Source organism: Plecotus auritus (genome assembly GCF_963455305.1).
Source record: "Plecotus auritus genome assembly, chromosome: X".
Lineage (NCBI taxonomy): Eukaryota > Metazoa > Chordata > Mammalia > Chiroptera > Vespertilionidae > Plecotus > Plecotus auritus.
The window spans coordinates 130261033-130286658 of NC_137784.1; the positions used below are offsets into that span (position 1 = coordinate 130261033).

The 25626-nt window shown below is 41.8% G+C and overlaps 1 protein-coding gene across 1 annotated transcript in view; it reads right to left on the bottom strand.

The window, feature by feature from the left end:
- The window catches only part of GABRA3 (gamma-aminobutyric acid type A receptor subunit alpha3), a 212719-nt gene that overhangs the window by 92776 nt on the left and 94317 nt on the right, over positions 1-25626 (bottom strand). The window contains exons 4-5 of the mRNA XM_080653598.1: positions 21585-21652; positions 3091-3311 (exon numbers count right to left, since the gene is read on the bottom strand). Of these exons, the coding sequence (XP_080509724.1) occupies positions 3091-3311; positions 21585-21652 (289 nt within the window). The remainder of the gene's footprint in view (positions 1-3090; positions 3312-21584; positions 21653-25626) is intronic.

Sequence of the window (25626 nt, forward strand, 5' to 3'; positions counted from 1 at the left end):
CACCAGATGAATAAATCATGGTGTCATGAATAGATCCAAGCATTTATTTTCAGTCTTGAACTTAGGTCTTCCTCTGGACCCATTGTCCTAGGTCCAAGGTGAAGCATATACTGTGTAAGGGAACCAATGTCTTCATCATGCTTCTAAACTTCTGTACCTCCTCTATTCCATACTTTAGAATAAGCACAAGGGCATTCTTCATAGACTCCTATCTTCCTAAACTTGTCCAGTTCAGACTAAAATGAAGAGCCCAGTGGACATCTTCTTCCCATTCATCCAACTCTATCTTCAGGTGGCTAATCCTTTGTTCAACTTCATCTTCTGCCCTTCCCAATAAGCATCCTCAGTCTTCTTTATAATTCCACATCTCCATCCCCCCAGAACCCAGGAGTTTTCATCTGCAGCTACAACCCAGGCTTTTGTGCAGGGAGGGAGGTGCGGACTTGTGGTGCCTAAGGAGACTGACTGGGGTGGGAAGCGTTGTGGGGAGATTTAGCAAAACAGCAGCCAGGAGCATTTGGTTGTAGGCCCCCAAACCAAAACGGCCATTTTTCCTGAAAGGAGCTAGCTGCTTCCAGTAGCTTCATGGTGGGAAAAGAAATAAGACCCACCCTAGTTGATACAGCCTGCCCCACCCACAGGATCCCTGTATGCCACACCCTGCATTTTGAGCTTTTCTGAGGAAACAAAAGCAGAGGCCAAGCTTATGGGTTTGAACAGTCTCAAGGAGCCCTCAGTGACTGGACAAGGGCAGAGGGGATCTGCCCCAATATCCTGGGAATCAGACTGATATTTTCTTCCAGGAGAAGTGATAAAAACTCTATGTTTCCAGCTTATTATCTCTGTCCAGCCAAGGGCAGAGTAATATTTTGGGCCACTCATGGAAGAGTAGCTCTGGGACAGGAAAACACACCCACCATATTCCCTGAAAGCTAAACAGCACCTCCCCCACCTAAAGCCTTTTCAGAAACAGACTATTGAATGATTAAGATTGAAAGCTGGCTAGCAGGCAAAGGCAGGCAGAGGTGAAGCCCAGGGAACCAAGGGAAATTGATGATCCAGCCCTGGGCCCCATGATGCTAACAAACCTACATTAGAGGGCAGATTGGCCCTTCCTGCTTGCAGCCAAGGCCTGTGGAGACAGACACAAACTGTGGATTGCTTGGAGCTTCAAGCAGGTTGCAGAAAGCCTAAGGATAGTGCCTGACAGTGATTAGCACCTAAGTACCTAACAGGAAGCCCAGAATTGGCAGACAGAAGAGTGGGATCCAAAGGGAGCCAGGGGTGGGGGATGGGGGCAGGCTAGAAGATGTCAAAGGAGGACATATGTAATACTTTGAGCAATAAAGATTTTTTAAAAATAAAAGATATAGGGGTGGGCAAAAGGTTTATAGTTGAGAGTACACACAACACGGAGGTTATTCTTGTATTATCTACTAGAGGCCCGGTGCACGAATTTGTGCATGGATGGGGTCCCTCTGCCTGGCCAGCAATCGGGGCCAATCGGGGCCATGGAAAGGGGCTGTGGGAGGTTGGCTGGCTGGGAGAAGGGGCCATGGGAGGTTGGCCAGCCGCCCCGATCTGAGCCAATGGGGCCAGCCTGCCAGGGGGAGGGACCGTGGGAGGTTGGCTGGCCGCTGGAGGTTGGCTGTGGTAGTGCACTGACCACCAGGGGGCAGCTCCTGCATTGAGTGTCTGCCCCTTGGTGGTCAGTGTGCATCATAGCTACCGGTCATTCAATTGTTCAGTCACTTAGGCTTTTATATATATATAGACTAGAGGCTTGGTGTATGAAATTCGTGCATGGGGGTGGTGTCCTTCAGCCCAGCCTGCACCCTCTCCAATCTGGGACCCTTCAGGGGGTGTCTGACTGCCAGTTTAGGCTTGATCCTGCTTGCCTGCCTGCCTGCCTGATTGCCCCTAACCACTTCTGCCTGCCAGCCTGATCACCCCCTAACCACCCCCCTGCTGGCCCAATCACCCACAACTGCCCTCCCCTGCCATGACCTGCCTCCTCCACCGAGACCCACCTCCTCTGTGCAAGGCGGTGGAGACACCAGGACCGGCTTCCTCCAAGCCGCGCAGAGCTGCGGGAGACCCCCAGACCTCACCGTGCAGAGTGGCCACCGGGCCCCGCCTCAGCTGTGTGCGTGGCCGTCATCTGACAGCCATCCTGTGATGACGTTGCGTGCAAGGGCCACCTAGGCTTTTATTAGTATAGATTATTGTGTTACTTTCCATACAAACAACTGTAAAGCTTCTTTTGCCTAATCCTGTATATCATACTTTTCTACTCCCAAAGCATAACAACCATCACAATCCCTCAAAGCACAAAAACCATCACAATTTTATATTTCTGATGACTCATTATATATTGCTTAAAATAGCGGTCACCAACTGGTGGTCTGTGAGGTCCGAAAGGTTGGCGACTGCTGGCTTAGAAGATACAGTTTTAAGTTCTTCGGAAACTTCACTCCTCAGCATTCCAATACCATGTGGCATTAAACATATGCTACTGTAATTTTGCATATATATATATATATATATATATATATATATATATAGCATTGTATGTTTCAGAAAATATCCATCATTATCTGATGTGATTCTCATAACTCTGCATCATAGTACTTGGTTGTTACAGTTAAAGTTAGCCTATTCTGACTGTCACCATGTTCTTGCCTATGTATATGGCTGTGAATCTGTGTATTTGTTTTTGAAAATGCATATGCATGGGTATTAGTGCACATGTGTCTTGGAGTATGCAGCATTTATACATCATGAATATATATCTATGTGTTTTTTAGAATGTTCATATGGCCAACTCTCAATTTATATGTGTATATGATATATATATATATATATATATATATATATATATATATATATATATATAGGTGTGTATTCTTAACACATTTGCAGATATATCCATGAGTACGTTTATCTGCAAATGTGTTAAGAATACACACCTATGTGTGCATTTATAATCTGTAAACTTGAAATAATTTTCAATGGATAGCCTAAAACATGCTGCTTTAAACCCTAGTACTACCCCCAAGTATACTTTAGAAAGGGATATCACTTTCTGACCTCATTGTGTAGAGGAGGGTTCCATTGTCTATCAGTCTGAGCAACTTGTTAGGTGTGGTCATGTTATGGGCCACCGATTTCTTCCCATTGTGAAAGAAGGTGTCAGGGGTCCAGATCTTACTAGCCAGAAGATTGTTCAGTGGAAGGACCTTCATCGGTCCATCAAATTTCAGTCTTTCATCATGCCATGTCTGTCGAAAAAATACATCAATGGTGTACTCCTAGGGACAAAAAAGAGAGAACAATGTTTAAGTAGCATTCTAGTAAGGACACACAGTGTCCTTAGCAAATATTAATTACCTTGCAATATTTCCTCTGATGCAGAGATGCAGCAGCCTATTAACACTAAATATGGGTGAGTACAACAAATGATTATGATTGAAAAATAATGCCATGGAGATCAGTAAGTACAAAGATAATATATCTGACAAGATTTTGCTTAGGAAAGTCACTGCCAACATTGCCCTGCACATCATAAAAGCTAACCACACTGAGCTGGGTTGCTCAGTGATTAGAGCGTCACCCTGCGGACTGAATGGTCTGGGTTCAATTCCGGTCAAAGGCACATACCCCCCTCCAGCCAGTCCTTCACCACGCTACTGTCTGTGTTCATGGGCTATGCAAATATCACCACAAATACAAAACTTTAAATTTTAGAACATATTTCATTTGAGCCTCAAATAAAAATGTTTGATGAATTAATATCTTAATATAGTTAATAAATAAGAAACTCTTACAAATAAGTTAAAAAGGAACACACAAATAGAAAATGGGTAAATGACATTAACAGAAAATTCATGAAATGGATAAAAATGGTTAATAAACATGAAAATTTTCAAAATTACTGTTAATATAAACACAAATTAAAATAATAAATGTTCTAATTATGCTAAGTGAAATAAGCCAGTCAATGAAAGAAAAATACCACATGATCTCACTCATTTGGGGATAATGAAAAGCATTATAAACTGATGAACATAAAGATAGATACAGAGGCAGTAAAGCATCAAACAGACTGTCAAATTACAGCGGTAAGGTTAGGGAGAGGTGGGGGAAATAAGAGATCAACTGAAGGACTTATATGCATGTATATAAGAGTAACCAACAGATGCAAAACATTGCGGGGTGAGGGCATGTATGGGAGTGGGTGGGGGGGCAATGGTAAGATATGTACACATATAATACCTTAATAAGAAAAAATAAATAAAATAATAAATGTTCTATGTTTTGATAACAACAGACTAAATCATTTGGATATATCCTCTTATAGCTATTAATTATAAAATTTTAATAAATAAATAGAAAGGTAGACTATTTTAAAGCAATGGAAAGTGACTAAAAGCAGGCAAATACTTGAGAAAATTTTACCATTGGAAGATGGCAATACCAATGGATTAAAATTACATTTGTGGCTTTTTTTTCTTAAAGGTGTTCCTCCAAACCTCGAATTCACATGGTACAATAACACAGCCTTACTGGCTCAAACTGGCAAATAATCTGAAAATTTAGGGGTGAGAGTCCTAGAATAAAGAGAGCCACAGTAGGAATGGTACCCTAAATCTGGGTATACTAGTATACTCTGCCCCAAATCCTAGCTAACGACTATACTATACACATATGAGGAAGACCTCATGTTTAAAAAATGCAGACAGAAACAATAGTGGAGTCTTCCACTAAATCACAGATAACAGAACCATTTTGGGTGATGATTGTAAGTTTGGCAGAAATCTTATTGGCTTAATATCTCAGAGGATATAGCTCAAGGCTGGCCAAAGAGCTGAAAATTCAGGGGGAGACCCTGGAAGCAGGATACCACTGAGAGGGTATGTCCCAAAATCTGAGTACAAACTCTGCCCAAATCCTTGGCTAACCACTAAAATACATAAGGCATGGAGGACACCTTTAGGTAGCCAGGCAAAATAAAGAAACAACCAGAAGCTGCATAAAATCCTTTGGCTTAAAATCCATTAATGGCCTCCAATCATACCTGGAATAAATTCTAATATCCTTCCCTTACCTAGAAAGCACTTAATAAACTGGCCCTTACCTTCCTCTCTGAGCTCTTCTTTTTTAAATTTTCTTTTTTAGTGTTGACAGTATTATAGATATCCTCTACTTCCCTACTTCTCCCCTCCAGCCAGTCCTTCACCACACTACTATTTACGTCCATGGGCTATGCATACAAGTTCTTTGGTTAATCTCCTCCCATTTCCCAACCCCCTTCCCCTCTAACAGCTGTCAGTGTGTTCCATGTATCCATGTTTCTGTTACTATTTTTTTCGTCAGTTTATTTTGTTCATTAGATTTCACATAAAAGTGAGATCATATGTGGTATTTGTCTTTCTCTGGCTTATTTCACTTATCTATAATAATAATAGCGTAATATGCTAATTAGACCAGACAGCCAAATGACCTTCCCAACATCCTTCCCAATGACCTTCCAGATGAAGCTGGGCTGTGAGGGCTGAGGCAAGCCGCCAAGGCTGCGAGGGCCAAGGCAAGCCACTGCAGCTGTGAGGGGCGAGCCCCTTGCACAAATTTCATGCATTGGGCCTCTAGTTTCACTATCATGGTCTCTGGGTCCATCCATGCTCTTGCGAAGGGTAAGAGATTTCTCTATTTTACAGCAGCATGGTATTCCATGGTGTAAATGAATCACAGTTTTTTTATTTACTCATCTGCTAATGGGCACTTGGGCTGTTTCCAGATCTTAGCTAATGTAAATAATGTTGTTGTGAACATAGGGGTGCATCTCTTTTTCTGATTGCTGTTTCAGGATTCTTAAGATATATTCCCAGAAGTGGGATGGCTGGGTCAAATGGGAGTTCCATTTTTAATTTTTTGAGGAAACTCCATACTGTTTTCTAAAGTAGCTGCACCAGTCTGCATTCCCACCAGCAGCGCATGAGGGGTCACTTTTCTCCACATCCTCTCCAGCACTTGTTGTTTGTTGATTTATAGATGGTAGCCATTCTGGCAGGTGTGAGGTGATACTTCATTGTCATTTTAATTTGCATCTCTCTGAAGATTAGTGACAATGAGCATGTTTTCATGTGCCTGTTGGCTACCTGTATGTCCTCATTGGAGAAGTGTCTATTCAACTTCTTTGCCGATTTTTTAATTGGATTGTTTGTCTTCCTTTTTGAGTTGTATTATTTCTTTATATATTTTGGAAATTAGCCCCTTATAAGATGTGTCATTGGTGAATATGTTCTCTCATACTGTAGATTCCCTTTTCATTTTGGTGATAGTTTATTTTGCTGTGCAGAAGCTTTTTAGTTTGATGTAGTCCCATTTGTTTATTTTTCCCCTTGTTTCTTTGTCCTAGGAGATATGTCATTGAAAATTCTGCTACGTGAAATGTCTGAAATTTTACTTAATTTTCTTTTTTAGTTAAATTTGTTGGGGTGACATCTATATATACATAAAAGCCTAAGCGACCAACAGATCAGCTGACTGGCTGACCAGCCAGTAGCTATGACGCGCCAGGGGGAAGACACTCTGACTGGTAGCTATGACACGCATTGACCATCAGGGGGCAGATGCTCAACACAGGAGCTGCTGAGCTGCGGTGACTTGGCAGCTGTGGTTCTCAGGTGATGCACCAGGAAACAGATAGGAGGGATCCCGATTCTGGCATCACCCAAGAACTGCCCTCTCGCAATCCTGGACCCCTCGGGGGATGTCAGAGAGCCAGTTTCAGCCCAATCCCTGCAGGTCAGGCCAAGGGACCCCACTGGTGTACAAATCCGTGCACTGGGCCTCTAGTTGGTTAATAAGATTTTATAAGTTTCAAGTGTTCATTTCTATGATATATGAACTGTATATTGCATTGTGTGTCCCCCACCAAATGGAATACTACTTACCCATAAGGAAAGATGAAATATTGCCATTTGGGGCAATATGGATGGACCTTGATTATATTATGCTAAGCAAAATAAGTCTGAGTTCAGTTTTAACCATTCTTCCCTCTTCAGATTACCCAATCTGGCTTTTCTTTTCCTCTAGAATACCCAGCATATTCCTGCTTAAGGATTAGGGTATTATATACTTTATTGTCTGAACTGGAACACTTTTGATAGTGATAGGAGGTTTTATCAACAATTATACCAGGACAACAGGTATAAATCAGGACTGTGCCAGGTAAAATGTTAGAACTAGACTCTTACATAAAACTAAGATCCTGAAGGACTCAACCTCAACAAAAAGGTTATTACATAGAATGAACTAGACAAAATCAGTCCACAAAATGAAAATTCAGAAAGGAAACTTGTCTATCCAAGCATGAATTCTGAATGAAGAGGGGTTTAGAAGAAGCATTTCTACTGAGATTTAGCAACCTTAGGCCTAATCATATATGGGATTGATGTTAAATGTATACTATCTGCCTGATTTGGGGCTTTTAAGCAGAAACATTAAGATAAAATTGGTCTAAAGATGGGGATACCTCTAGATTGACTTGCAAAAGCAAATACAAAAACATTGTGGAGGGACATGACTACAAATAAATGCTTGCTGAAAATCAGCTCACAATTCACAACAACAAATGCCTAAGGAAATGGTCATGAGCGAGAGTCAGCTGATATAACATATAACTGAACCCTCTCCAATAACTTAATATAACAGAATAATCAAACATATTATAAAGGAGCTATAATTAAGATAACACAGACATCAAAGGAGATATTGAGAACATTAGAAAAAATCCAAACATTATGGAGTAAGAACAAGAAAAAATAGATTTTTTAAAGGTCTATTTTAAGTAGATCTTCTGTAAAATAAAAATAATCTTGAAAATAGATGTTACATAGAAGGTTAGATATCACTAGAGAGAGATTAGAAAATTGAAAAATACATGTGAAGAAAAATAGCTCAGAGTAAATTTCAGACAGATAAACGAAAGGGTATGTAACATGAAGTATGAAAGGGAAATGTTCAGTATCTATATATGTAAAAGGCTAATATGCTAAGTGTCTGACCATCCAACCAGTCTCTATGATGCACACTGACCATCAGGGAGCAGATGCTCAACACAGGAGCTGCTGAGCTACAGTTACTTGGCAGTGGCAGGTCTCAGGTGACGCACACAAAACCAGAGAGGAGGGAGCCCGATTCCTCGCAGGGCCCTGTGATTCCACCTTGGGCCATGGGTTATGTTGTTGCTGGGACACTGTTGGCCCTGAATCTGGTTTACTGCACACTTGCATTTGTGTTCCACACCCTGTATGACAGCAACTTTGCAGAGTGCCCTCTCACACTCCGGGACACCTTAGGGGATGTCGGAGAACTGGTTTTGGCCCCATTCCCGACAGGCCAGGCTGAGGGACTCCACCTGCTGGAGGGATCCTGCTCACTCTACAGATGCTAGGGAGTGACTGGGGGAGGTTGGCTCTAGGGTGTGCCCAGCCCATCTTGCCCAGTCCCACCCCATGAGACACCTTCTAATTAATTTCCTTTCAATGTGCATGAATCTGTGCACTGGGTCACTAGTAATCTAATAAAATTCTAAAGTTAGAGAGAACATGAGGGAGAAACAATACTTAAAGTACTAATGAATGATAGCCTCTCAAAATTATTGAAATATATTCATCCTTAGCTTTAAGAGCCATAATGAGTTGAGAGCTCAATATAATAAAATAGATCCAAACCAATATATAGTGAATTTGAAGAATACCAAAGAGGAGATTTTTAAAAGGCAAAATAGAAAAGGCATATTACTTACAAAGAAATAATAATTTGAATGATAGCAGACTTCTTGAAAACAACAATAGGAGCCAAAAGATTTCTATAGCCAACTAGAGTATCTTTTAATATGAGATCAAAATAAAGATAATTTTACACAAAATTCGATTTTCTCATGTCTGGGTCACCCACACCATTCAGGTCTCATTCAAAAGTCTCCATATCAGAGAAACATTCTTTGACCATCCTATCATAAATAGCAGCCCCCCTTCTCATTACCATGCATTATTTTTTCTTCATGCATTTTTTTATCAGATAGCACTTACAAAATGCATTTTTATTTGCTTATTATTTCTTTCATTCCACTAGCCTGGAAGCTCAATGAGAGCAAAGACTTTGTTCTGTTTGCTGCTACATCCCTAGCACCTAAAACTCTACCTGGAATATAGTATGTGCTCTATAAATACTTTTGAATAAATAAATTAGTGAATGGATATTCAGGAAAAGAACTACTAAAAGAAGTTCTTCATGTGATTGAAAATGAAACAACCAGGAAGATGCAAGAAGGAAGAGTGAGCATAAGTGTTGACAAACTTAAGGGTAAACTAAACAAACAATGGTTCTTTGTAAAAGATAATCTATACTAATAAAAGACAAACATGTAAATTGACCGTCACTTAGCAATACCCACAGCCAATCAGGAGTTAGTAGGCAAATTAATCCAACAAAGATGGCGGTGACCCCCCCCCCTGCTGCTCAGGGCCTCTGGGCAGCGAACCTCCTCAGGGCCTCCCTGCTGTGCTCCACACCTGTCAACTGCCCTTGCAGCCTCCCTGTGGCCCAGCCCCTGGCCTCAGAGGCAACCCTATGGTGCCTGAGGTCGTAGCTCCCAGTGTTTGGTGTCTCCCTCTACCCCACCCCTGCCCCGCTGCTCTGGTAAACAAAACCCTAGTGTTGGAGCAGCCCCATAGGTGTGGACGCGGGAGCTCACTCAGTGCACAGTTAGCGTGCCCTGGGAGCCCCGGGCCAGCCAAAGGGCAATGGTGGTGGCCTTGGCGGCAGCAGCAGGCAGCTCAGCTTTGTTTTGAATAGATGAAAGAGGCCACCTACACAGTAACCCAAATTATCAGATCTCCCTCCTCCCTATCTCGCCAAATGAAGAGGGGTGGGGAGATGAGCGTGGAGGGAGGGTGGGCAGGCAGGAGGCAGAGGGCGGAGGAGGAAGAGGATGAGGAAGGGGGCCAGGTGCATGCCACTTTCACAATGGGAAAGTGAAACGCAATAGTGCACCCAAACTCTCCAGTCCTCCCCGCTTGCCTCGATCCCCCCACCTCTTCCCCTACATGCCTCCCCAGGAGTGCCAGCACTGCACAGAGGAACTCTTGGAGAAGGAGGGGGAGGAGGAAGCAGCACCAGAGCGTGCAGGGCTTGCCAATGCGGCCACCACTGCATAGGCTGCCTGAGCGAGCCGGTGGCATGCCAGCAGCCAAGAGAAGGAAGGCCTATTCTTGCACAAATCTTTGTGCATCAGGCTTCTAGCAATGGCTATAAAAACAAAGTGGAACAAATAACTAGAGTAAAATAGAAGGAGGGTGTAGTAATATGTGAGTTAATGCATTCTTATATTATTTGGGATGAGACTAGAAATATCAGACTTTAAGTCAAGTATGTATGTTAACATTTAAGGTAACCACTAAAGAATATATTAAAAATAGAATGTAAAACTTACACTGAGTGGCCAGATCATTATGATCTCTGAACGAATAATAATCTGGCCACTCAGTGTATATCCTATGTAATAAAAGGCTAATATGCAAATTGTCCCCTCGACCAGGAGTTCAACCAGCAGACAGGCCAGCCAACCACCCATGTCCCCTCCCCCTGGCCAGGCTGGCTGGACCACACCCATGCATGAATTCATTCACCGGGCTTCTAATCCTATCTAATAAAAGAGTAATATGCAAATTGACTGTAACTCCAACACGCAATATGGCCGGCCCCATGTGGTCAAAGATGGCTGCCCCCATGTGGACACAAGATGGCTGCCACAAGATGGCCAGCAGGGGAGGGCAGTTGGGAGGGACTAGGCCTGAAAGGGAAGGCAGTTGGGGGCAACCAGGCCTGCAGGGGAGAGCAGTAGGGGGGGTCCCAGGCCTGCAGGGGAGGGAAGTTGGGGGGAACCAGGCCAGTAGGGGAGGGAAGTTGGGGGAAACCAGGCCTGCAGGGGATGGAAGTTGGCGGGGACCAGGCCAGCAGGGGAGGACAGTTGGGGGGGGATCAGGCCAGCAGGGGAGAGCAGTTAGGGGTGACCAGGCTGGCAGGGGAGGGCATTTGGGAGGGACCAGGCCTGCAGGGGAGGGCAGTTGGGGGGAACCAGGCCATCAGGGGAGGGCAGTTAGGGGTGACTGGGCTGGCAGGGGAGGGCAGTTGAGGGGGATGAGACCTGCAGGGGAGGGCAGTTGAGGGGGACCAGGCCAGCAGGGGAGGGCAGTTAGGTGCAATTGGGCTGGCAGGGGAGCAGTTAGGTGTCGATCAGGCTGGCAGGGGAGTGGTTAGGGGGTGATCAGGCTGGCAGGCAGAAGCAGTTAGGGGCAATCAGGCATGCAGGCAGGCGAGCAGTTGGGAGCCAGAATTCCCGGATTGTGAGAGGGATGTCCAACTGCCCGTTTAGGCCGGATCCCTAGAGCCAGAATTCCCAGATTGGAGAGGGTGCTGGCTGGGCTGAGGGACACCCCCCCAATGCATGAATTTCATGCACTGGGCCTCTAGTTTAATAATAACACATGATATTTTTTCATGTATTTTTATATCTATTATGTCATGTGAAAAAACAACCCTATAAAGCAAATCCTATATAATAAAAGGCTAATATGCAAATTGTCCCCTTGACCAGGAGTTTGACTAAGGGGCGGGGCTGGGTGGCCAACCGCCTGCGGCTCTCTCTCCCATCCAGCGGGCCAGCCGGACCCCACCCATGCACGAATTCGTGCACCAGGCCTCTAGTATGTGTATGTGTGTATATATATATATACACATATATATACTGAGTGGCAAGATTATTATGCATTCAGAGACCAGAATAATCTGGCTACTCAGTGTATAACACAGTGGAAAAAATGAATGGGAATAAAGTTGTTTCAGTCCTATAGAAGGTAAGAAAAAGTCATAGGAATAAAATGGGGAAAAGAATACATAAAACAAAATTAATATATTCTAAGGATAAATAAATAATGTAGCCATATGCTATGTATATATATATATATAGGAGACACACCTAAAGACACATAAAAACACAGGTCAAAATTAAATGGTGGAAACATCTGTTTGGAAAAATCCAAATAAAAATAAAGTTTTATAACTGGGAAATACAGACATAATGGACTGTAGCACAAACATTATTCCTTGGGATACAATATCACTATACTAAAAAATGGAGTATCTCAAGTGGAAAAAAAAAAATTCTAAGTTTTCCTGTATGGGTAACATGTCCTCAAAATACATAAGGCAAAAACTGAATTACAAAGAGAAAGTGACACACTTGTAGACTCTCAATAAATGAAAGACCAATCAGACCAACAATATGGATGATTAAGATACATGAACAATGACCTAGACGGTGTGGTTCAGTGGTCGAGTGTTGACCTATGAAGCAGGAAGTCACGGTTTGATTCCCGTCAGAGCACATGCCCGGGTTATGGGCTGGATTCCCAGTGTGGGGCATGCAGGAGGCTGTTGATTGATAATTCTCATCACTGATGTTTTTAACTCTCTCTCTCTCTCCCTTTCTCTCTGAAATCAATAAAAATATATTAAACAAATAAAAACAACAACAAAAAGAAAGATATGTGAACAATGAATTGACAAGCATAAGCCAAGGAACACACATAGACTTATCCACTAACACTTAACAAAACACACATTTTTACCAAAAATGCTAAGCAATAACACAAATTTTGATATAAGTGACCCTCTATTTTGGGGACCTTGATTTAATGGACTTCAGATTTAACAGATAAAATTTCCGGTCCATATGTCATATGGGAAAATGTACACCTTGTTAATTTTATTTATTTTTTAAATATATTTTTATTGATTTCAGAGAGGAAAGGAGAGGGAGAGAGAGAGAGATAGAAACATCAATGATGAGAGAATCATTGATTGGCTGCCTCCTGCATGCCCCTGACTGGGGATCGAGCCCTCAACCTGGGCATGTACCCTAGACTGGAATCGAACCTTGGGACCTTTCAGTCCGCAGCCCAACACTCTATCCACTGAGCCAAACCAGCTAGGGCCACCTTGTTATTTTTAAATTGCTTTAAATCAATATTTGATTATAATTAAATTAACAGGTAATTTTTTGTTATTAATTTACTGTCATTTTAAATAAATTTAGCGAATAGACCATGTGTTGGGAAAAAAACTAGTACTTTTGCCAACATAAATAAATATTACATATCTACAACTATAGTCTACATATTTATTCCAAGACACACCGCTCATAGACAATGAGTGATTAGCATATGATCACATGGCATTGAGTGCAATAATTGATTCTGTTGTCTAGTGGTGTGACTTTCTGCAGCAGTTTTAACATCTGATGTCAATGTTCCGATGTGTGATAAGCTGCACTCCAGTGATGTGCATTTGTTTGCTCATGGTGACTGGTGAATGCATACATTTACTAGACTTAGTCAGTATAAATTTAAAATTACAGTAATTCATATATAAAACTTTTCTGTGAAATTAAATTTTACATACATAATTTTAATTACACAAATACATCTACCTAATGAAAACAGGTAAGTTAGCTAATTGGTCAATTTTTAACGTACGCATTTGGCAAACTTACTTTATTACAGAATGGACTTTTGGCTTTTACGGACACACCTTTGCTCAAATTACTCACTTATATCAAGGTTTTACTGTAAAACACAAAAAAGATTCCATATCTTATAAACCACCTTCTTTCAATGAGGCATTAAATTAGAAATTGATAACAGCCCTGGATGGTTTGGCTCAGTGGATAGAGTTAGGCCCTTGGACTGAAGGGTCCTGGATTCGATTCCAGTCAAGGGCATGTACCATGGTTGCAGGCTCCATCCCTGGCCCCCGTCAGGGTGCATGCGGGAGGCAACCAATCAATGGGTCCATCTTACTTAGATCTTTCTCTCTGTCCCCCTCCCTTCCACTTTCTCTAAAAATAAATGGAAAAATATCTTTCAGTGAGGATTAACAACAAAAAAATAAAAAATTAATAACAAAGTTTTATTTTTGAAAATTGAAAAATCCACTAAAGTTTTTGAGAAACAAAGAAAAAATAAATATATTAGAAAATACTTGGAACTGAACAACAGTGAAAATGCTTGTGTATGAAATCTTATAGTGGACTCTTCAAGTGGTACTGGGAGGGAAATTGACAGCCATAAAGAAGCCTTAAAGACAGCCTTAAGAAAATGGAAAACTATAAACTAATCGACTTTAAGAAACCAGAAGGACCACAGAGTACCCCAAGGAAAATATAATCCAGACAAAAGAAAACATCAGTGAAACAGAAAACAAAAAAAGAAATAATACAGGGGATGAACAAAACCAAAACGAGGCTGCTTTAACATTACTAAAAATATAGAAAACTTCTCATAAGTATAAGAAAAGAAGATAAAATAGGAGAAAACAGTTTGGGGTAGTGGTAGGAATATAGATTAAATACGATTGGCCAAAAAAGATGACAATTTTTGATGTTGGGTGTTAGGTACATGAGATTCTATTAAACTATTTTCTCTACTTTGGTGTGTCTCTGTGTGATATAATCACTTCCAGCCTGTGATTATCTCTGGGGAGGGAGAGGAATGGAGTTAATTTAAGGTACACAGGGAACTTCATGTGTATCTTTAGATTTTAAAAAATAAAATAAATATGGCAAAATTTTTAAGATTTAAAAAATTTGGATGATGAATACCCGTTCTTAAAAATATTATTCTTGACAAAGTAAAAACTACTGGGGAAAATCACATTGTGATTATTTGCTCCATAAGTATGCTGTGATCTTTGGCCAAAAGCAATCCAATTTTGACCTGACTATTTTCGAAATGCAATGGAAGGAAGGAAGGAAGGAAGGAAGGAAGGAAGGAAGGAAGGAAGGAAGGAAGGAAGGAAGGAAGGAAGGAAATTCTTTCCTTGAAAATTGACCCATGTATACTCTCCAAGGATGAGTGCCTCCAATTTGACAAATTCTGCTGTTCTGTGAGGCATTTAAATTCCATCTTTCAGATAATAAGCCTAAGTCTGTCTCTTGGGAAACACACAATGAATTTCCTGTACCAGTCAGAGATGATGTGTAAGGACATGTGGCTCTTGGGGAAGAATGTTTGGCTTGGTATTAAAGCTTGAATGTCTTCAACTCCTACACTGTGCAGTGTTTTAAAGCAGCCAACAGAAAGGACCTCGAGGTTGATTCCACATTAACAGGGTCTGAGGCCAAGGTACATGACAACTACATTACAGTAAATGCACTGTCATTGTCCCATATGCAGGCTACCCTCCCCCATTTGTTTTGGCCTTCCAGACTTCCCTTTGCTCTTTGCCTTCTCTCTATCATTTTCTATTTTAGAGACTCATAATCCATATGCCTTTTTTAGTTGCACTTAGCCCTTGAAATTGTCTTATTAGCATTGTTTATGTGTCCTGCCTGTCTATTTTACATAAAGTGGCCAGGAAATTCCTGGTAATGGAATCCTAGGCAAAATCCTATAGACATAGACCCTCTTTCTATATTGCATATAGGAAAATGGTATCCTAGGAATAAGAGGAAACTGATAGCCTAAAAGGCATTCAAAATAGACAAAGGCTCTCTTCTTCTGTACCCAAGATCACCAGTAAGTGAGGATTTAAAGTGGACATAGCCACTTTTTCCAGTGCTGTGAAAGGAAACAGGTGCAATAACTCAAGCCCATTACCACCAGGAAAGAGGTCTCTATGTTACTTTCTTTTTAATTAACACCATTTTTTTCCTATACAGTCTTTGAATACTCTGATAACTTTGCATGATTTTCATAAGCAGTTGTCAGAAAAAAATGTAAGTTACCTGAATATGTTACCAAGAATTATGATTATAATGTCTTTTATTGGTTCTGACCGCCCCCCCCCCCCCAATCCTCCATTTTATTTTTCTAATCAATTAGGACTGTTGGTTCTCTTATTACATCATCTACTTTCTTCATTACCTGGCTGTCAACCACATACCCTAAGAAGTTTCTCTGACAAGTGGGAGCTGGGCACTTATTATCTACCAGGTATCTAAGCAGTTAAAGTATCCCTGGAGAAAAGGGTGAGGTTGATAATACCTAGAATTGGCATTTTAAGTTTCCCAGTTATTCTCTCTGACTCTACTAATATTACTACCCTTTGTCCTCTTTATTTTCTCACATTCAGAGAGATCATTATTGAATACATAACTCAGAACCCTGGACCCCTGCACCTCTGGCATGTTCAAGGACCAGAGCAGAGCCTGAAGCTTTAGGAGGAGAGCTAGAATATAAACTTTGTCAGAAGCTGGTTTGGACCAGGATACATATACATTGTGAATTTATTACCATACTAACTTCTATTACCTTAATTGTGTGTGTATGTGGTAAGAACACTTAAGATCTATTCTCATCAACTATCGTCTGTCAATGTTCTATTTTCCTTTCCAGTCACTGACCATATGCATAGCATGCCATCTTTAAGCCAGTATCCCAGTTTCTCTGCATTCAAATTCAAATGTTCTTGGGATACCAGGGAAATTTTCCACTTGCCAAGAGCCATTACTCATTGGCAAGGAATAAACAGACACAATTTGAGAGAGAAGTGACAATGAAACTGCATTTTTACTAAACCTTTTTCAGCCTCCTCTCATTGTTACCTCCACCATCTTTTCATACATTGAAAGAAGGGTCTAATCTCTCCTAAAAATAGAAAATCAGAGAAGTTCGCATGGCCTGTTTATTCAAATTAGGATTGTATCCCTTATTCTGTTTCTCTTCTGGGAGACCATTGACACAAAATTGGCATTGCTACTTAGGAGCTAGGTATGGTGTGACCATCAAGCTCCATTTATTGCAAATGGTTAACACAAGCCTTTCATTTGAGATGCCTATAAAATCCCCATAATAACCAGTTTACAATTCATATCTTATGCTTTGCATTAAGTTTCTTTCTTTCTCTAACTTTCCCCTTAGAAAAATCTACAACTGTTCAGCTTCCATCTCTGCCCAATTCCCTATTGTCACAGCTCCTTATTTTCATGAGTGGAGAAGCCACCAAAACATCGATGAACAAGCCTAAAGCTTGGAGCCATCAATCAGAAATTCATTAGTCTTGCTATTCAACAGTGTCCCTTGAATAAAGTTACTTCCCGTCTTTATCTGCAGGGCTTACTACTAATATTTCATTTAATCTCAGCAAACACAGAGTACCTGTGTCAATTCCTGTGCAAGGTGCTGGAGATAGAAATGTACCTGACATGTTTTCTCCCTTTGAAGAACTTTTAGTCAAATGGAGGAACACAGTTATAATTTTATCCTCAAATTTTTTTAAATATATTTTATTGATTTTTTACAGAGAGGGAGAGGGATAGAGAGTTAGAAACATCGATGAGAGAGAAACATCGATCAGCTGCCTCCTACACACCTCCTACTGGAGATGTGCCTGCAACCAAGGTACATGCCCTTGACCAGAATCGAACCCGGGACCCTTCAGTCCGCAGGCCGACGCTCTATCCACTGAGCCAAACCGGTTTTGGCTTATGCTCAAATTTAATTTTTCCCATCTCATTCATTTCTGTATTTAATAAACAGTTGAGAGTCTACCAAATACCAAACACTGAATTAGGCGTTGGTGGTACTGATATTAACAAAACAGACATGGAGCTTTCTATCAAACACAGGATCTATGTCTTTGGAGGTCAGTATTTGACCAAGGAGTGAAATGGATATAAAAGATTATGAGTAGTGCTGGTTCAATGATTAAAATGGCACCATAATTCCCTCACTTTGTGAATAAAAGTCTGTCTCTATTTCCTTAAAAAGTATTCTAGACCAAATGAGTCAAGAACCCAGCCAACTATAATAACTTTTCATCTATTTTCCATGTTATCTGTGGTCCCAGGGGAGCCTGGGTTCATGCTTCAACTAGCTGCTAAGGCCTGATGCTTCACCAAAAGTCATCCCTGACCCTGGGTCAATTGCCCAGTCTACCAAGTAGCACAAGAATAAGTTTTCAATGAAGAAGTTTTTAAAAACACCAGAAATGTGTTTCCCAGCCAGAGTGATAATAGCTATTCTGCCTTGTGACAGGATGGAAGTGCAGCTAAAAAATAACCTGAAGTTTATTTGACCAAAGTCTTCCCTCCCTATTAGGAAAGAGTTATTTTTCTACTTAATCATGAGGAAGAAGAACAAACAAGCAAGTGGAACATGAAACTTCAAAAGAGATAGAAAGTCTGGATTATTTGAAATGCCTTCAGGGTTGGCCTGCTTGGGTTGGGAAGGAACAAAGATAGGAGCTAGTTTGGGCAGGGACTGTTTGTGTGTTTGTAGTACCCCTAGATTTAGGAATCTATTTGCACATGTGTGTCTATGGAGTGCCTAGGGTAACATGTGGGTTGTTTGTATTCTGTGTGTATTTTCTTACATGCATATACATTTTTCTGAATGTATTTGTGGATGTTGGTGCTTGAATGAGTGTGTGTGTGTGTGTGTGTGTGTGTGTGTGTGTGTGTGTTCAGTTGCTTTCTTATGAAAATCCTAATTATTAACTAATACCCACCAATAGAAAGAGAGAGCTGCATATCCTTGGTTAATCTGGTTATCCTCAATGGCCTATGAGCTCTCTCTGAATATAGGGATTCCCAGAACCCCTTAATGCAGATTTGGACTTTTAAGGAGTACTTATTGAATTACCAACTAGCAACAATACACACCTAGATCTGAATCTGTGGGACTTAGTAGTCAACAGCTTGAAAAGGGGCAAGACAGACATACAGGCATTCCTGCTGACCCTATGAAAGACCCATTTCTTATGCCCCCCATGTCAAACATGCCCCTCACTGAGCTCTCCCTGTGTGTTAAGCACTCTATTAAAAGCCAGAGAAACCATAAAGACTTGGTACTTGCCCTTAAGGAGTTTACAGGGAGTCTACTATATCCATGCACACCCTTCTCTTTATTCCACACCTGAAATACAAAGTTTAGGCCTCTACTATCTTCCTGCCTTCCCTCACAACCACTCATGACTCCCTCTCCTGAGAACTAACCTGCTTCTCCAACTGACTCCTAGAACTGTGTGATTGAAGGGATAGTCCTGTGAAGTCAACATGCCTAAACCAATTCTGATCCTCCAGTATTTTGCCTCTTATAGTCCATCCTGTACAGAGTACCAGATCAATCATTCTAAAACAAAGCATATTTTTACTGCCCTACTCAATGGTTCTATATTACCTACAGGGAAAACTTTATTATGTCCCTGTACACTGTTTATATTTACCCAACAGGTCTAAAGAAGCCCTGTCCCTTGCTAAGTAGTAGTCTCACTGAAGACAGCGATACAGAGAAAAATAAGTAATAAACATGGACATTTCATATTTTAAATACTAGAGGCCCAGTGCACGAAATTTGTGCATGGGGGAGGGGGTGTCCCTCAGCCCAGCCTGCACCCTCTCCAATCTTGGACCCCTCGAGGGATGTCCGACTGCCCGTTTAAGCCCGATCCCACTGGGATCGGGCTTAAACGGGCAGTCGGACATCCCTCTCACAATCCAGGACTGCTGGCTCCCAAATGCTCGCCTGCCTGCCTTCCTGATTGCCCCTAACTGCTTCTGCCTGCCAGCCTTATCACCCCCTAACCACTCCCCTGCCAGCCTGATTGATGCCTAACTGCTCCCCTGCCAGCCTGTTTGCCCCTAACTGCCCTCCCCTGCAGGTCTGGTACCCCCCAGCTGCTCTCCCCTGCAGGCCTGGGTCCCTCCCAACTGCCTTTCCCTGCAGGCCTGGTCACCCCCAACTTCCCTCCTCTGCCGGCTTGGTCACCCCTAACTGCCCTCTTCTGCAGGCTTGATCACCCCCAAATGCCGATCCTTGCAGGCCTGGTCCCTCCCAACTGTCCTCCCCTGCTGGCCTGATCGCCCACAACTGCCCTCCCTTACTGGCCATCTTGTGGTGGCCATCTTGTGTCCACATGGGGGCAGAATCTTTGACCACATGGTGGGCAGCCATCTGTGTGTTGGAGTGATGGTCAATCTGCATATTACTCTTTTATTAGATAGGATAGAGGCCTGGTGCACAGGTGGGTGCCAGCTGCTTTGCGCTGAAGGGTGTCCCGGATCAGGGTGGGGGTTCCCTTGGGGTGTGGGGCGGCCTGGGTGAGGGGCCTGTGGTGGTTTGCAGGCTGGCCACGCCCCCTGGCAACCTAAGCGGAGGCCCTGGTATCTGGGATTTATTTATCTTCTACAATTGAAACTTTGTAGCCTGGAGCAGAGCCAAGCCTTCTGCTTCCTCTGTGGCAGCAGCCATTTTTGGGGGGATTTATGTATCTTCTATAATTGAAACTTTGTATCCTTAAGTGGTGGCCTGGGCCGGCCAGGGTGTGTGGAAGGCTTGGCTTCCTCCATCACCGGGGGAAACCCTAGCCTCCTGCTCTTTCCAGCTCCGTGGCTGCTGCCATTTCTGTTTGGGTTTATGTATCTTCTATCATTAAAACTTTGTAGCCTTGAGTGGAGGCCTAGGCCAGCAAGGGCAGGCGGAAAGCTTGGCTTCCTCCATTGCCGGGGAAACCCAAGCCTCCCTCCTGCTCTCTGTGGCTGTAGCCATCTTGGTTGGGTTTATTTGCATATTCGCTCCTGATTGGCTGGTGGGCGTGGCTGGTGGGCATGGCTGGTGGGTGTAGTGTAGTGATGGTTAATTTGCATATTACTCTTTTATTAGATAGGATATTTCTTCTGATTTAAAAATTGTTATTTTCAACACAAAGTCACTCATGCAACAAAAATTTACTGAGCATCTAATAACTGCCAGGCATACTGAGCAGATAATAGCTTTTCTGCTTCCTGATATAATAATTATTCAATCAATATCTGATACTTAGTAGGTATTAATCAGATGGTCCATTAGGATGGGGTCTCCTCTCTCAACTCTCCTCTGTATTCTTTGCTTTGGCAGCAATGGAGAACAATAGGAGAAGGGAAAGTCCTTGCAAATGATTTAGGAGTCATCCCCTTTCTAGATCTACTGTGTTCTGCCCTGTTCTTTAAATATGCTCCAAAGCTCTCTAACTGCTCACATCAGTAGAAGGATCAGTTTCCAGAAGTAGCTTAGACTCTTACTCCAAACACTCTTCATCACCCTGGCCAAGCCAAGTCCCTGGGCCTGTTTACAAGGAACAGACTTCTTTGATAATACCACTGGTGAGAGTCCCCACCACAATGCTCTCTTCACATGACTTATAAGTACTAATCCTGTGTGGTGATGGCAAAATGTGAAAGGAGAGGTCAGGGAAAGTTTAATTGCAGATAGGAAGCCAGGTTGATTTTGAAAGATGTGTTGTGGAAAGAAGGGAAGGATACTCCTGTTGAGGATATATGTTTTTTTTATGTAAACATGTGGGGAGAGCATGGCAAGAGATGGATTCAGCTAAATGTAGGATGGTGAGGGTAAGGAATTCATCTGAGATAAGACTTCTCCATAGGACATAGCTACAAGGCCCTGCCATAGGGAAAAAACACATTTTATTTGATCTGTTGTATAATTTTTCATTCTTACTTTACCAGGAACTACACTTACCATGTCAGTATCTGACACAGGGCCAAAACTGGTCACGTAGATATCAGTCTTCACTTCAGTCACTGCATCTGGGCCAAAGAAAATAGAAAAGCAGAGTGTCATAAAAACCTGTGTCCTTAGCTCTGAGAGAGACCAGTGCAATACTCTGAATGATAACCAGCTTGCTACATCTGAGAAAGGATATTTGGCACAGTCAGAGGGAAACCCCTTAAAACAAACCTCTTACTTATACTATTTCTTCATGGAGAACATGCTAGGTACAGATACAAAGTCCATCCCATTAGGTGTCATTGAGAATGACAGCAGAATCCCAAAGCTTAGTGAGAGTCCTTAGAGATCTCTGGAATCACCTGCGGTGGACATTCACACTGGGAATATCCTTACCTGTGGTAGGTTACAAATATTCCAATATCCAACTCTCTTCCACTTCCAGGAACATAAGATGAATGCACTCCCATGCCCTGCCTGCTTAAAGCAGAGAGGGGTCATGGGACTGGTTTTGCTTATGTGAGGAAGTAATATGTGTCCCTCCCTGGGTGGAACAATTATGGTCCCATACAAGCCCCTCCCTGCCATGGTCATCATGGGAACATATGTTGATGTGGAGCTACCATAAGATTGATATAGCCTGGAATGATGAGCCAACACATGGAGGACAACTGCTCTGAAGAGTTGCCAATGGACACAATAGTGTGGTGAAGGTTTGGAGAGGGGGTAGGTGTGGGGAGGAATGGGCCATGGGGGGTGGGGAAAGGGGACATCTGTAATACTTTCAAGAATAAAGGTAAATTAGCAAAAGAGTCTAGATCTACAATAGACTTTGCATGAGTGAGAAACTTTTGTTGTGTTAAGTGACAAATATTTGGAGATGACTGACATTACCTCATACACTCTCTTTGCATTTATTTTTCTTTCTTATAACTGTCTGCTTTCTAGTCTGCCTTCCTACCTAATCCAAGAATCCCTGAAGGGCAGTTTCCCTGTTTTGTCATCTCTGTATCCTCAATAAATAGAAAAGGAACCTATTACTCAGATAGTGATGACTGAATAATTTGGTATGAATGAATGAATTCATCACATATTTGCCAAGTTGGAAAATGATACCCAAAAAAGTAATTACACTATTAAGTTTCTCTTTTCTTGCTTGTGTCAGCCCTGTCTACTCCTTTGCAGCCCAGACTAGCACATCCTCTCCAGCATACCTCAAACAGAGCATAGGGCTGCTTAGTCCAGTCTAACAAAGCCCATTCCAACCTACCAAACACCCCATCATTACAGTAAATTCAAACAAGTCCCACTCCAGCCCAGCACAGCTGACCCCAGTAGAGCACACCAGTAACACAGCTAACACAAACAAAGTCCACACAAGACTCAATGTATGTATATAATGAGACTGGCTAATGCAGTCTATGGCACTATTTCTTTTCCCTCATGGAAAAGGGAACACACCAACTGCATGTGTAGCATATTCACTCTATTCATCCAGTCCTGGGTTCTGGCCCACATGTACTTTAGATCTGCTTGACTTCCCACTTTCCAGAACCATCCCTTAGGCTTAATACACTGTTCTCCTACTCACATACTGAGTATGCTCAAGGCCACTGCATGTATCCACAAACATTTCATTTTCAGAAGAGATTGTATCATTTAATAATAACAAACACTATAATCAATTTACTAAAACACACAATTTACTCCCAAGATTAATCAGTAAATGACAAGTCTCTGAAACAAGAAGTGTGCTTTAAATAGGTTCTCATCTAGGGCACAGGCATCCTTTGAAGCCATGTCTGTGCTTGAAGTAGAGACAACACTTCAGAACCCAGAACATGCACCCTAAAGACCTATCCCTTCAGATACAATGCCAGGTTCATTGGCTGGAGAATCACTGCTCTTTCTCCTAGTACAGAAAACAAAATTCATTAATTAATGGGAGATTCAAATATAATTCAAACAATTATATTTGAATCCAGTATGCCAGGCAGGACATAGGTAGACACAGAACAACTTTCTAAACCAATATAATGGCAAAATTGCAAGAATAGTTATGCAGCCTAAAAACAGGGGACCCAGACTACAGAAAAAAAAAAAAAAGAAGAAGAAGAAGAAGAGAGAGAATGGTGGCAAAGTCAAGTGGCAGAAGACTGCTCTAGTTTCAATGGGACAGTAGAGTCACTGGTGGTAGAAAGGGAAATAGCTAAAATAAAAGAGTCTTGGGCTGGAGTGGGAAGGCTTGCATTCTAGATCTTTGAAACCTAGCTTGCTAAATGCCTTACCAAGACGGTTTCCTTTTGGCGGCTCTCTTGTACAACAAGGGTTTGGGACCAGTCAAATTTTGAATTTTCACTCAGAACAGAGGAACTCTACTAGGAACTCTCTGACTGTAGCACCAAGCAAAAAGTATCTGACTAAAGGTACCAGATGATAACAAAAGGCATGCTTTCTTTGCTGCCTATGGAAGTTGGGAGGTTTTGTGCAAATCTGACGCTCCTCTCTCAATTGTTCGTGTTGATTTAAAAGGCACCCATCAATTGCTAAGAAATAAACAGTGTGGGGAAAGGCTGATTTCCCAAATTAGGGCTTAGCCAAGCTGCAGAACTTTCACTGGCTTTACTGCAGGGAAAGCTGGGAAGTTTGGTATTGTACACTGGACACCTAATTCTTTCTTCTCCATTTCTATCCCAATTGGTAAGAATATGGCAAATAAAGAGAATTAGGAGAAGTTGTGTAAAATGAAAGGAAGAGAGAAAAAATAAGTGGAAAGAAAGGAATAAGAAAGATGTCATTAGAAGAGGATTGAAGGAAAATGGAAAGGAAGGATGAATAGGAAGAAGTAAAACAATAGGACAGTGGAAAAGAAAGAGACTGAGAAGAGGAAATAAAACTAACTACACAGAAAGTTACAGGGCAAGAGATAGCCAGAACTGCGAGTGAGAGAGAGAAAGAGAAAGCAAGAGAGAAGATGCTAAGAGAAAAAGAGAGGTAATGCTCTTTTCATCAAAGTAGCCAGAAATCTCTCATGTAGAGGGATGTGGAGACAGGGATTGTTGCTTATGTCCTGGCAGCTCAAGTGAGGGAGGGTTGTGAATTTATGTTATCATCCTTAGATCTCTGGCCCTCTACTCACTGGCCAGGCAAACACAGGGATACTTGACAGTGCTCCAGTGTTCCACATAGGGACCACCAAGACCCACTGCCTAAATCCCATTTACAGACTAGAAAATCCAGCTGCCTTGAATCAGGATATAACAACACTCAGGGAAGTGTCCTGCAGAAGTATGGCACAGTGGTTAAAAGCATGACTAACTGGGTTTGAGCTCAGGTTCTGCCATTTACTCTTCATGTGCCTTTTGTCTCTGTTTTTTTCATGTGAAAAATTGGAATAATGATAGCACTTACCTCAGAATTGTTCAGAGGATTTAAAGAGATGATATTAAAGAGGGGACATCTGTAATACTTTCAACAATAAAGAAAAATAATAAAGAGATGGCATTTAGGCCAGTAGTTAGAACAGATCCAGTGTTTAGTATATACTAACTGCTGCTGCTGTTTAATACTATTCCAGAAGTGATACAATAAAGCCAGGTGGACAGAACTTACCCAGAAGTTTAAAATCTTGGGTCCCAGACATAGAAGACAATATCTACCCACCACTACAGCTCCTCTGTGTAAGGGAATTATTAAGAATTTATCATTTCATTTGAATAAATGAAAAGATGAGTGAATTAGACTAAACCTGATAATGGCTCTAACTTATACCATAGCTCCTGCCCACTGTCTTCTTAGGAGAGACAAATGTGAAACATAAATTAATGGGCGGATAAGAGGAATTTCCACTGCTTTTTAAACAAGTGTTTTCAGATGCTCCTTGGCTTTTTCTTAATTTGTTTTGGGGACCCAATTTCCTTCCAATGTTACCCTCTGAAACCAAAGGTAAATAGAATTATCTTTCCTTTTGTAAATTTACTGTGGCATTGAGTCTCCCATCAACGGGAAACTCATCAACCAGTCTCTATGCCATTTCTGCTTGTTTTTTTATCTA